Genomic DNA, 13,121 nt, shown 5'->3' on the forward strand with positions numbered 1-13,121 from the left:
AAACTATTGAACGATTTAAAAAAAAAGATTTAAAATGTTTTCACACAAAAGTTATAAAAAATAATGGTGCTAGTGCACTTACTGATCCGCATTATATTTTTAAAGCGTATTTCCAATTTTAATTAAAGTTTTATATGTTTTTTTTATTCATTTGTAAAGTTAAAGTACAGAATAGGTACAAAACACCCTCCCCTCCCCATGTTAAGAATGGCTTTTTAAATAATAACGTTATTATTTCAGCACGGATCAATAAGTGCACTAGTACCAAAATAAATACATTATTTAAAACATATTTTCAAATAAAACAATCCGGGTTTGTTTTACAATTGCCAGACTATGGAAAAGTGGTTAAAAAATACAAATATATAACAAATAAATATTACCAAAGGCAAGATAAATTACTTTTCTCTGTAGCTGAATAACTTTATTTAGGCTTTTTTTTTTCAGATTATTGTACATAAATACTTATTGTAAAATAATTGAATAAAACATAATTATTCATTTCAGTGCTTCTACAGAATTTGAACCCAACTAAAGCAACTTTTTTCTCAAGCTAAACTTTAACTTAGATTAGGGTTAGTTTATAGTTTGTTTACAGGTGGTGTTAAAAAGAAAAGTCCAGTTCAACTTCTATAAAGGTAGTATTTTTTAAAAATTATTTTGTTGCTTAATCTGAATTTAATATTTTACTCAAGTTTACACAACGAAAATAAATGTTGAAAATTGATATAATAGTAACTATAAACATTGATGAATACATGTGGTATGAGTCAAAAATATTTTTAATCAAATTAATATTATAATAATAATCTATATATCTATAAAAGTGAACGTGTCTGTCTGTCTGTCTGTCTGTCTGTGTACATTTCCCTACGCAATAACTCTGCCAATTTTTAGTCTATAGACTCGAAATTTGAAATACCGGGTACTGAGATTTGGGAAAATCGATGTGACGGGTGTCAGCCAGAAATTTGGCTGTTAAGGGGTCAAATTTCAACGATTTAACCTTTAAGAACTCTACCAAACTCCTCCGACAATTTTGGGTCTAGACACTTGAAATTTTAGATATAGGTTCCTTGAACCTGGATCTAACTTAATAAAGTGATTTGAGCCCGAAACTATAAATTTTAAGGGGTCATAATAGGGGTCAAAGTTTTAAAAAATTAACCATTTTTTTGTTTTTTTGCTTTTTTTGCACAGCATACACCTCCAAACACCCGAGCAACGCCGGGCACCCCTGCTAGTAATTAATAATAATAAAACTACTGGAAAAACCTGTGAAAATAGGAACTTAGCTATGATAAGCAATTATTTTAGTTGGCCATTATTAGCCATATATATTTTTTTAAAAAGTAAAAAAACTAGCCCCACTCCTACCAGTGTGAATGTCTATTTAAAAAATATTTAATGGGGGGGGGAAGAAGCTAGCCTATTATAAACTAGGAGGATCTGGGATAATTTTCAGTTGTCAAAGTGCCATTTTCACATATTGATTCACTTTTGTCCATTTTTACCCTGCTATTTGTCTAGTGCCATTTTTTTTTACTTATTGTCATTTTCCGTTGTCAAAGTACCATGTTTATCTATCTATTCGCTTTTATCCATTTTTACAGTTGCCATTTTTACCGTGACATTTTTATCCGGTGCCATTTTTACTGCTGCTGTTTTTGCCGAGCACCGTACCGATGGTAGCCTTGAAGATATATAGGATGCTGACAAGTGTGAGTAGTTCTCTAGCACAGTAGAGGGAGCCCACTTTCTTTGCAGCAACCTTTGCCAGCATCTTCTATGTATTTGTACCAATTCATGTTGCGCGCGAATGTTAAGCCAGGAAGTTTGAACGTTGGCGGTGTTATTAGTCATGGCAAATTGATAGTTGAAAAGATTTCTTCTCGTTGTTAAAAGAAAAGTTTGTGGAAATAAAAACTTATACACATTTCACTACGCAAAGCAAAAAATGCCACCAACCAAGTCAAAATGGGGATTTGCACCTCTTTGCTCTTATCTCCTCAACTGTTTCCCAGAATGCATCACACTTCCCCCTTTCACACAATAAATGTCTCCTTCTTCGAAATATTTTATTTTCTTCCGTTCTAGGATGGGCCACAGTAAGTACGCCTTTCCCTTTTTAACGCACGTAAAACAATGTAACCTCCTCGTCTTTTCTTGACTGAATATAAGAATACAAAAATATTAAGATGCTACTTACGACTCTTGGTGGCGTCGTGTAATAAAGCTGTTTCGTTGGCTTTTCTTGTGTCGTCTCTCCGCTTCGAAGCGTTTGAAGACGATCATCATCAAGAGAGGTCCAAGCAACTGATCGTAAAAAAAAAAAAAAAAATACAAAATATTTATTTGGTGTTTAAATAAATTTTAAATTAACCTTACAGACATATAGTACTCAGATTTTACAATAACTGCAAAAAAAAAAAAAAAAAAAATCAGACGTATACTTTACTCTTTCCATGAGGAGCCTATCTCTCGAGGTTAATGCCATCAGCAAAATGAAGGAAAAATTAATATTTAAAAAAGAGGTATGCAACCGAAGTCTAAAAAAAAAAAAAAAAAAAAAAAAATGATTTTATTAATCCAATAAATAATATATAATGTTATTTATGTAATATATTGCTGCTGTGCATTTTGTGGACGTTAAGTGAATAGTGATCCAGCAATATTATTATAGCCCTTTTGTTAAAACTGTAAAAATATTTATCCAAGTAATCTGATTAATGTAGTGTCAAAATATATCTGGTTATTACGGTTTATCTCTTCTCTCTTCTCTTCTCTTCTCTATCTTCTCTTTCTTCTATCTATTCTATCTTCTATCTTCTATCTATCTTCTTCTATCTTCTTCTCTTCTCTATATAAATAAAATGAACTCATTTTTCCCCGTCTGATTTTGACATTAATAGGATTAAAAATCAAGATATTTCATGCAAATATAATATGCACAAACGGCAGAACAATATCTGAGGTGTGTTATAGGCTTATTATTTCTCAAATTCCTCGATAATCTTAGATTTCTATACTTTTTCTGCTGAGAAGTCACGGCCAAAATCGGTTAAGATCAATGGAAGTGGTAAAATATTTTCTCTCTAATAAATTCCTCCTCCCCCTGCCACCACTTAACACCGTTTGGGGATCGTTCACAAGGAACAGTTGAGAAGAGAACACCGGTTTGGCTTCGTAGTTCTTTCATGTGAAGTTATTTAAAATCACTAAACTAAGCTGCAGTGCTCTGTGGCGTAGTGGTTAGCGAGCTGGACAATTCACATTATATTTTCACGTTCGCGCCGACCTACCGTAGTCGTTTTTTTTTTTTTTCTAAACAACTGGAATGGACTTTTCTTGGTGGCCGAACTGTTAACGTTGCAGATGTTTTTTTTGTTTTTTTTCACACTTTATTTTCCTACTTTTACTCATGACTCCTGGTTTGATCCTTCCTACTTACCTACCATAACATTTTTTAAAACTCCCCCCCGTCCCGGAAACAAACACTCGGGCAACGCCGGGTACCCCCGCTAGTCTCCAATATTCTTATAGGAGTCTGTAGCATATTTCCATTGTATAGACACCCGGCGTGAACGAAAACCTCATGATATCAATATACCATCTATAGACAGAATAGATACTACCCGTGGATCCTTGCAGATTTCGTATTTATTCGTATAGAGTCAATTTTCTATTATTTATTATAAGAAGGTGGGCTCCCTCTACCGTGCTAGAAAGCTACTTACGCCTGAAAGTATCCTGTATCTCTACAAGGCCACCATTCGCCCATATATGGAGTACTGTTGTCACATTTTGGCTGATACATCTGCTACTAGTCTTTCGCTTCTGAACAAGGTTCAGAAGGGAGTCGCCAACCTGATAGGTCCTGAACTGTTATCTAAGCTTCAACCTCTGTCCCATCGACATAATCTTGCATCCCTCTGCCTGTTCTACAAGTATTTTAATGGTGAATGCTCCAAACGAGCATTTTGACTTGTACCTCTTTGATGTAAATACCCCCGACAAACCCGAAAAGCAGCAAAATCCCACCTCTACACAGGAGAAATCCCTAGATGTAAGATAGCCTTCTACTCTAATAGTTTCTTCCCCAGAACTGCTAAACTTTGGGTACTAGTGCAGAGAGTGACCCGGACGTAAATAATAGCGTTATTATTTAAAAAGCCATTCTTAACATGGGGAGGGTGTTTTGTACCTATTCTATACTTCAACCTTACAATTGAATAAAAAACATATCATAAAACTTTAATTAAACTTGGAAATACGATTTTAAAAATAGCACGGACCACTCTCTGCACTAGCACCAAACTTTGAAACTCCCTTCCGAGTTCCTTGCTTTCCAAAAGTTCAAGTGTAATGTGAACAGATATCTCGCTGCTCAACTCCCTACATAGTATCCCTGCAACATGTCCCCGATAGTAGCCCCCTACATCAAAGTGGCATCGTGCCTTGTTTTAGGTGAAAATAGAATTAAATATATATATATATATTGTACCCAATTTTCAATTTACCTTACGAAATAATGGTTGCAATAGTGTTACCAAACTCCTTCGATTCAAATTTGACACTAAAGACACAAACGCATAGGACTCAGACTTTAAATCGTCAACAAGACCGAACATATACTTTGTTCTCCCCACGAAGATCCCACCCCCTCAAAGTTAATACGCCCAGAAAAATGAAGAAAAATGGAAAAGATTGGAAAAGATGTATACCACAGAAAGTCTAAGAAAAAAAAAATGATTTTATTAATTTAATAAAAAATTGTATAATATTATCTAGTGTTCTAAAAGAGTTTTTGGTATTGTGAACTACTGCGATAGGTGTATCAGAAAATGGCCATTAAAAATGATCAGAACTTTAATAATTCAACTTACTATTTTTCGAAGCTTATAACTACTTGAAAAATGTAATTCAAACACTAATTTTTTTTTTGCCAATTAAAGGAGCAAAGACCAAATTAAAAAAAATAACATGTTTAAATTATGCAATTTTTTTTTTTAAAGCGGTTTTCTTTAAAAAAAAATATAAAGAAAATCAACATATTTTGACTTGCTTATAAATATATATATATATATATATATATATATATATATGACTTTCCGATGGACTTTAAAACTTAGATGATCATTGTTATTTATGATATTGATGTCCAGAAAAGGTATGGAGTTGTTATTTTCTCTTTCATACGTATAGTTAATAGTGGGTTCACTCTTGTTTAATTTATCAGTGATATTCTCTATTTTGGAAGATATAGGGAGAAAAATTAAAATATCATCAATATATCTATAGTAGGAGGTACCTTTGGGCAATTTATATTTCATGGGTCCGGTTTCGATGAATTCTAAAAATAGACATGCTAAAACCCCACTTAGAGGGTTACCCATGGGCAGTCCAAATTTTTGTTTGTAGCAGAGTCCATCGAATGTGAAATATGTCATGTCAATGCATATACTTATAATTTTAATTATATCATCTATCGGCAAAGGTAATTTAATTTTTATTTTATTTAAGTGTTTTGAAAGAAGGTTGAGGCATTTCTTGGTAGGGATATTGGTGTATAAAGATTCTATATCGAGACTATTCATGGTTTTATTTTTCATATCTATGGTTTTTTATTTTATTAAGAAGGTCGCCAGAGTTTCTTATATGGGAATTGCTAATTGTGCCCAATAATGGCGTTAGGAGTTTTGTGATCGCTCTTGCTATCTTATGGGTGGCACTGCCGATTCCAGAGATGATTGGGCGTATTGGATTATTATTTTTATAAATGCCCAAAAAATCGCTTACTTAAAAAATATACTATTAAATAGGTAGTTTCGTCCTTCATTGTTAAGAATTTATCCATATTTATATTTTAAATCCCATGTATTTTTTAAATAAAAGGATTTTTTAAAGCGAGGGTCGTAGAAAATCGCATTTTCGCAACGTGTTTTGCGCGAAGCTGTGAAGAGCTGCTGCTGCTAAAATGAAATTAATGAAATACGGATTCGTCCAAGGGACATAAATAATGTTTCTTTTTTATTGCGTGTGTTAACCAAAATTAGTATTTCTCATCCTCCGTAGTTAAAAAGGAAACGCACATTCACTTATAAGTTTTTCCCTTAGAACAAAAAATCCGCTTCATCGATTTTTAAAAAATTCTTTTAATGAAATACACGAGTTTTTGATTGATATATTTTAATACTTTTTTATCGACTAAATTTTTTTTTTAATATCTAAAAAAAGAAAACATTCAATGAAATAGAAATATTTGCCGTCAGCGTCTGGTATTTACTTGACGATGTAAGCATAACATGAGCTTTCATTAAAAAAAAATCAACGTGTTTATTTAAAAAAAAAAAAAAGGTTTTACACTTTGGACTTTACAGATAAATTTGCAAAAAACTATTCTTTTTTGTTTTAAATTAAAAGATTTTCTTTATTGATCTTTTATCTTCAATTTGTGATATATAAAACTTTGACACATAAATTAATTATTAAAATTTTAATAGACATTTCAAAATGAGGGGTGTGAATTAAAAAAAACACGTTTATCTAAAATATTATATTTGGTTTATTGGGGAGAGCATAAAATTTCACATTAACCTTGAAAAGATCGTAAAAATTGAACCAATAGAAAAATTTTGATAGATTTTTAAAGTTTAAAAATTGAAAAATATTTAACTCGTAAAATTCTATTGATTTTATTACGAAAAAAATGGCTGCATGAAGGCACGCCGGCATTTTGTAAACATTTTGTAAACACAGTTTTTTAAAAAATAAAAAAATAATATTTCTATCAGTTTTTAAACAACTTTAATAGTTTATTTTGGAAGTATATTCAATACAGAAAATAAACAACCCACTTTAAAAAGAGAAATTACGAGTTTTTTTAAATATTTTATTCGCAGTTTTCTGTTAGGGGTGTCAAAAATTCCTTCAAATTTCTGATAGACCTACTACTGCGAAGGAACCACCTTTTTTTGGTTTTCAGTTTGGAGATTTGGAGCGTGCACAGCAGAGGCAGACAAATGCAATTTTAGGACCGAATCGAAAATCTCAACAAATGTCAACAGCAATTCTAATGATTTTATTCATTTAATAAAATATTATATAACACTAGCGGGGGAGGGGGCAGCTTTGCCCGGACGTAAAATACGCTTAAATATGATATTTTAATTTGTCCAGATTTCGTAGATATTATTAGAGAGTCGTGATTTAAAAAAAAAAGTATTTGGGTGCCATCAGCTAGAATTGAGACCGAAATCAAATTGTAGCATTCAAAGCTGGTGACGTTACCACTGTACCAACATGACACACATATGAACTGGTTAAGAATTAAAATTAAAAATAAACTTAGATGAATGTACAAAAAGGATACGATTTTAAAAAAATTTTGATCCATTTTTGACCCCATTAAAAACTATTTTAACCGTTTAAAGACCTATAAAAGAACGGTTCGTAAAAAATCCAATCATTTGAGGCCCCTAGCGTCGCTCTGCGACTTTTAGTTTCGGAGAGGTTAGAGTTTGAAAATATGGAGACAGACAGACAAACATATAGCCGTTTAGTGTTCTAAAGGAGTTAACTACCTTTTTGGTTTTTAGTTTGGCGATTTGAAGAGTGCACAGCAGGGGCAGACAAATGCAATTTAAGGAACGAATCGAAAATCTCAACAAATGTAATCAACAATAAATACGTGTTTTTCTTTCTTTTTTTTTTTTTGAGACAATTTCTGTTACACATTTATTGAATTAAAATAAATTAAAAAAAAATTTGATAACACAAAATATAGTTATTTCTTTAAGACAAAATAGAGATTTTTTTCGTAACAAAGCCAAAATTTCTGAAATTTTCGCAAGCATGTTGTTTTGTTGCTGTGAAAGTCTGTTACACATCTATTGAATTAAAATAAATTTAATAAAATTATAAACACAAAATAGAGTATTTTTGAACACGAAATAGACATTTTAAAAACATTTCCGTAAAAAAGCCAAAATTTTGAAATTTTCGTAACTAATAAAAATATAATTAAACTTTACTGTTTGCAATGAATCAATGAAAGTTATCTGCCCCTGTTATGTACTCTCCAAATTTCCAAACTGAAAACAAAGAAAATAGAATCATTAAATTTTATTGTTTGATATGAATACACGAATGAAAGTTGTTAAAGACTTTAAACGTTTCTAGATATAAAGTGCCGAAATAATGTTATCAATGACGAGACTTAACTCCTATTCAGAAAGTATTTAATCTTGTTGAAAGTTATGAGTTGAGAAATTATCTATGCTAGTGAAACCTGTGGAAATTCCACAGCAGAATTTTTCATATGTAATATATTGCTGCTGGGCATTCTGTGGGCGTTCAGCGTTAATAGGGGACCCTGCGATATTACTGTAGCCCTTTTGTTAAAACCGTAAAAATATATATATTTTTTACATAGGAGTCACATCTTATCAAGATCCAGAAGCCACTTGAAGATAAGGGTTAAAGAGTGTACAGTAGTCAATGGGACAATATCATAGGAATCGTTATTAGTGGAAATATGGGAAATTGGAACGGCTCATCAAGAACTTATTTACGTTGGACTTGAAGACGAACATTGTGGACCAGATCTCATCCCGGCTGTGCTATTAAAAAAATGCTCTGCCGAGGTTGCTCCAGTTCTCTCCAAACTTTCAATAAATGCCTTAACGAATCTTGCTTTCCCGACTGCTGGAAAACCGCTTCTGTGGTACCAGTCTTTAAGAATTCTGGTGAAAGAACTGACCCACTAAATTATCGCCCGATTAGCCTCCTCCCACTTTTCGCCAAAATATTTGAGTCCTTAGTTAAACAAGCCCTAGTCCAGCATCTAACAGCTGTTAAACTCCTGACTGATAAACAATATGGATTCAGGCAAGCCCGTTCAACATCAGATATCTTAACTGTAGTCTCTGAACGTATATACCGTTCACTGGACAAAACAGGGGAGGATAAAGCGGTAGTCCTTGATATATCTTAGGCTTTTGACAGGGTATGGCACAATGGTCTTCTAAGGAAAATTAGATCATATGCAATCACTGGAAGAATACATAATGCAATTAAATCCTTCTTAAGAGAAAAATCCAAGTTGTCCTCGATGGTCGTACATCTAAACAATAATTATATAAATGCGGGAGTAACTCAGGGGTCTATCCTTGGACCTTTATTATTCCTGATATTCATAAATGACCTCCCTGATAAAATTGTTCTGGAGATTGGTATATTTGCCGATGACACCACTCTCTATAACAGATATGAGGGGAAAACAAATGAACGCATATCCAAGGAAATGGCAGAAATACCAGAGGATAACCTCCAATCTGTAGTGGAATGGGGACAAAAATGGTTGGTCACATTCAATGCTGCTAAGACTAATCTTTTTTCCTTCAATAATTACAAGAAACCTTCTCTACTATCAATAGCAACGTCCAAGAACACATTGCCTGAAAGTACTTCATTTAAACTCCTCGGCCTAACGTTTACAGGGAATATGAACTGGAATAGATACATTGAGAGCATTGCCAAGGCTGCTGCAAAGAATGTGGGCATTTTCTACCGTGCTAGAAAACTACTTACGCCTGAAAGTATCCTGTACCTCTATAAGGCCACCATTCGCCCATGTATGGAGTACTGTTGTCACATCTGGGCAGGTGCATCTGCTGCTTGTCTCTCGCTCCTGGACAGGGTTCACCCTGATAGATCCTGAACTATCATCTAGGCTTCAGCCTTTGTCCCATCGACGAGATATTGCATCCCTCTGCCTCTGCTACAAATACTTTAATGGTGAATGCTCTGACGAACTGAAAACACTTGTACCTCTTCGACGTAACTACCCCTCGACAAACCCGACAAGCCACTAAGTCTCACTCCTTTACAGTAGAGATCCCTACGTGTAAGAAAGCCTTTGACTCCAATAGTTTCTTCCCCAGAACTGCAGGTCTTTGGAACTCCGTTCCGGGATTCTGCTTTCCCAACTGTACTGATATGCAGAAGTTCAAGTGTAATGTGAACAAACATTTTTCTACTTATCTCCCTTCATAATTCTCCTGCAAATTATGTCCCTGATAGTAGCCCCCTGCTTCAAAGTAGCACTGTGCCTTGTTTGGGGTGAAAATTGAAAAAAAAAAAATTGTAATCAGCTGGAAAGCAGGAAAACGGAAGACAGTTCCACAGGTCTGCAGTTCTAAGAAAGAAGATTTGTTCATGGAATCTATGTTTAGGTTTAGGCACGGATAAAGAATTATTAATAGTGTTTTCAGCTAGATGAGTGTTTCCGATGTGTTTGGGTGGGGCATAGACTGGAGCTCAGACGAGCACTTGCCATGAAAATATCAATAAAGCAGAGACAGGCTCGCAACATCTCTTCTGTGAGAAAGAGGTTGTAGGGAAGAGAAAAGGACATCCCCTATTAAGCTACAAAGTCTATTTTGAACTCTGTCATAGCAGGATAAGTTTTTCTAGCGGGTCATACCCAGATGTGACAACAGTACTCCATCCTTGGATGTACCTGGCTCTTGGCCTGCTACCATAGATGGTAGTATCGACAGCATAAATGTGTACAATTGATCTTTGGATGTGATTTGGAAGATCATTGATGCAGACCAGGAAGAGAGTTGGACACAGGATGGACCCCTAAGAGACTCTAACATAAATACTATGAGCTTGTGATTTTTGCCCATCAACCACCTCTCTTATGAACCTATCAGAATGAAATCATTTAATCATTGAAAAGGCATTTCCATCTATACCATAGCTGAAAATCTTGTGAAGAAGACCTTTATGCCATACCCTATTAAAGGCCTTTTATATGTCAAGAGCAATTGCCCTAGAAAGGAAGTCTCTGTCGAGAGATTCGCTAGTCCTATGAGATATAACCGTATGCTGTAGATCTAGCAGAATGGAAACAATATTGCATGTCCCTAAGAAGGTTATTTTTGCTGATGTTAAATAGACTACTTCTCTGCTTAACACAGATTCCAGTTACTTACTCATGACACACAGGAGACTTATTGGTCTGTACTGAGAGGGAGATGACTGACCACCTGCATTCTTAAATACGGGCATAGTGATGAGATTTTCCAGGGTGTTGAGAAGCAATTATCCTTAAGACAACGTCTAAACAGCTTTGTAAGTATAGGAGCTAGTTCTTGTTGGAGCTTTTTCAGCACTATAATTGGAATGCTGTCAGGGCCAATTGCTTTACTGGAATCAAGGATTTTGATTAGCTTGGCAACATCATGCACAGATATTTGTATGTCACATGGCGTGTTTTCTGATACAGGAGGAAATACAGTGTGTTGGCGGCCTTGGTCACAGAGGATAGAATTAGCTGCAAAGCTCTTGGAAAAGGGCTTGGCTTTGTCTGATGCGGACGAGATTACCTCAAGTCCACTGATGATAGTTTTGATAGAGCACGCGCTTCTGTTTAGGATCCTATTCGCTATTTGCCAAACTGGTGAGAACCGAGCCGCTGATCAGCCACGTTGACGGACTGAACATACAACTCTCCCGTGATATTAATTACTCACTTGCAGTAGTTTCTGGCAGTCCTGAAATCGGCTTTAGTCTCAGTACATCTATTATGTTGGAAGCATTGGGAAAAGTGATTTCTGTGCACAATGGCAACAGCACATTCTGGAGAGAGGCACGGCTGGATGTTACGTTTTTGCTGGAATTTTTTTGAGGGCACGAATCGGTCTATACCTACAATTAACCATTTTGTCAGATGTGATACTATAAAGAACACATCCTTTTTAAACATGGAACGCAGAGATAGATCTGATATAAACGTGCGGAAGCTATCCCAGTCAGCCATAGAGTATTGATATATAATGGATAGATACATCTGTGGACTTATTACATTTTGTTTTTATCTTAACTGATACAACAGAGTGGTCGGGAGATCCCAATGGAGACAGAATTGAAGATGAACATATCTCAGGACAAATTGTGAGGATAAGGTCTAGGAGACTTGTTTACTAACCGTCAGAGTCGGGTACATATGTGGGTTCGTGAACAATCCGAGTGAGGTCTTAAGTAATGGAGAAATTGTGACAGGACCTCTCCCCCTCATCATCTGTCTTGTTTGAGTGGGCTAACCATTCCACATTGTGAACATTGAAGTCTCCACAGACGTGAAAAGATGAGCCGACAGGATGTGATCAATTTCTCAGATTTGCTCTTAAAGATAGATACTCTGCTGTTGTGGGGCGATAGAGGGCAAATATAAACGTAGTAGTGTGAGCAAGTGCAACCCGGAAGCACATATACGGTAATTTAGGATCTTCTCTGGAGATGTCCCGACCACATAGAAAGCCATCTTTAATGTAGGCACACATTCCATGCTCATGGCGATCTTGGGAGTCAGATTTGGAAGTTAAATTAGAGTATCCTTTAATTACAAACTCGTCTATGGAAATAGTCTGTCCAATGCCAGTTTCGCTTAGGAATACTAGGTCTGGTTTAGTCCCTTGTAATTGGGTTCCAATCTCTGGAAGGTTTTCGTTATCAAAGAAAAGGGTATAATTATATATGAAACAAGTGAACAATGCATGCCCCCCCCCGTAAGTGCACAGTGAATGAGGCATAAAAAATGAGTAAGTTCAGCCCCCCCTCCCATTTAGCCCCAAAAGTCCCCAAGGCCTTAACATATTTAAATTTGAGTTCAGCACCATGCAAAACTGCTAAATAGACACACAGAGAAAATTTTTGACAAATATTTTAAAAAAAATGTCTAAAAAATGGAATGTTTTTATTAGCCCTAAAAGAACCCCTGGGGCACACCCAAGAGTTATCGCGAAGTATAGACAAACAAAATTATATAGAAATCAGTTAGTTACAACTTTTCAGAAAGTTTTATAAAAATCCAAGGTATTTATTTTTTTAATAAGCACAAAAGTGTCAATTTTTGGGCCATTTTAACCTGAAAGGCACCCCTAGGGGTCAACCGGAGTTTTCTCGGAAAATTCGTTCTGTTATTTTTTTACTCATATATGCTATATAATGTTTAATGTTTGTGCAAAATTTCCAAAAAATTCCAAAGCGTAGTTATTGAGAAAAGTGCGGACAGACGAACAGACAAGGGTGAATTTACAGGTTCACCCTCT

At 34.9% G+C, this 13,121-nt stretch overlaps 1 protein-coding gene across 2 annotated transcripts in view; it reads right to left on the reverse strand.

Annotated features, from left to right (window-relative positions):
• The window catches only part of LOC145279984 (ankyrin repeat and fibronectin type-III domain-containing protein 1-like), a 529,276-nt gene that overhangs the window by 181,647 nt on the left and 334,508 nt on the right, over window positions 1-13,121 (reverse strand). For both annotated transcript variants that reach the window (XM_080131579.1, XM_080131580.1), the window contains one exon: window positions 2,210-2,316. In XM_080131579.1, the coding sequence (XP_079987705.1) occupies window positions 2,210-2,316 (107 nt within the window). The remainder of the gene's footprint in view (window positions 1-2,209; window positions 2,317-13,121) is intronic.

The sequence above is a fragment of the Euprymna scolopes genome, chromosome 7, assembly GCF_053919585.1.
Source record: "Euprymna scolopes isolate OS-2025 chromosome 7, ASM5391958v1, whole genome shotgun sequence".
In the NCBI taxonomy this organism is placed as follows: domain Eukaryota; kingdom Metazoa; phylum Mollusca; class Cephalopoda; order Sepiida; family Sepiolidae; genus Euprymna; species Euprymna scolopes.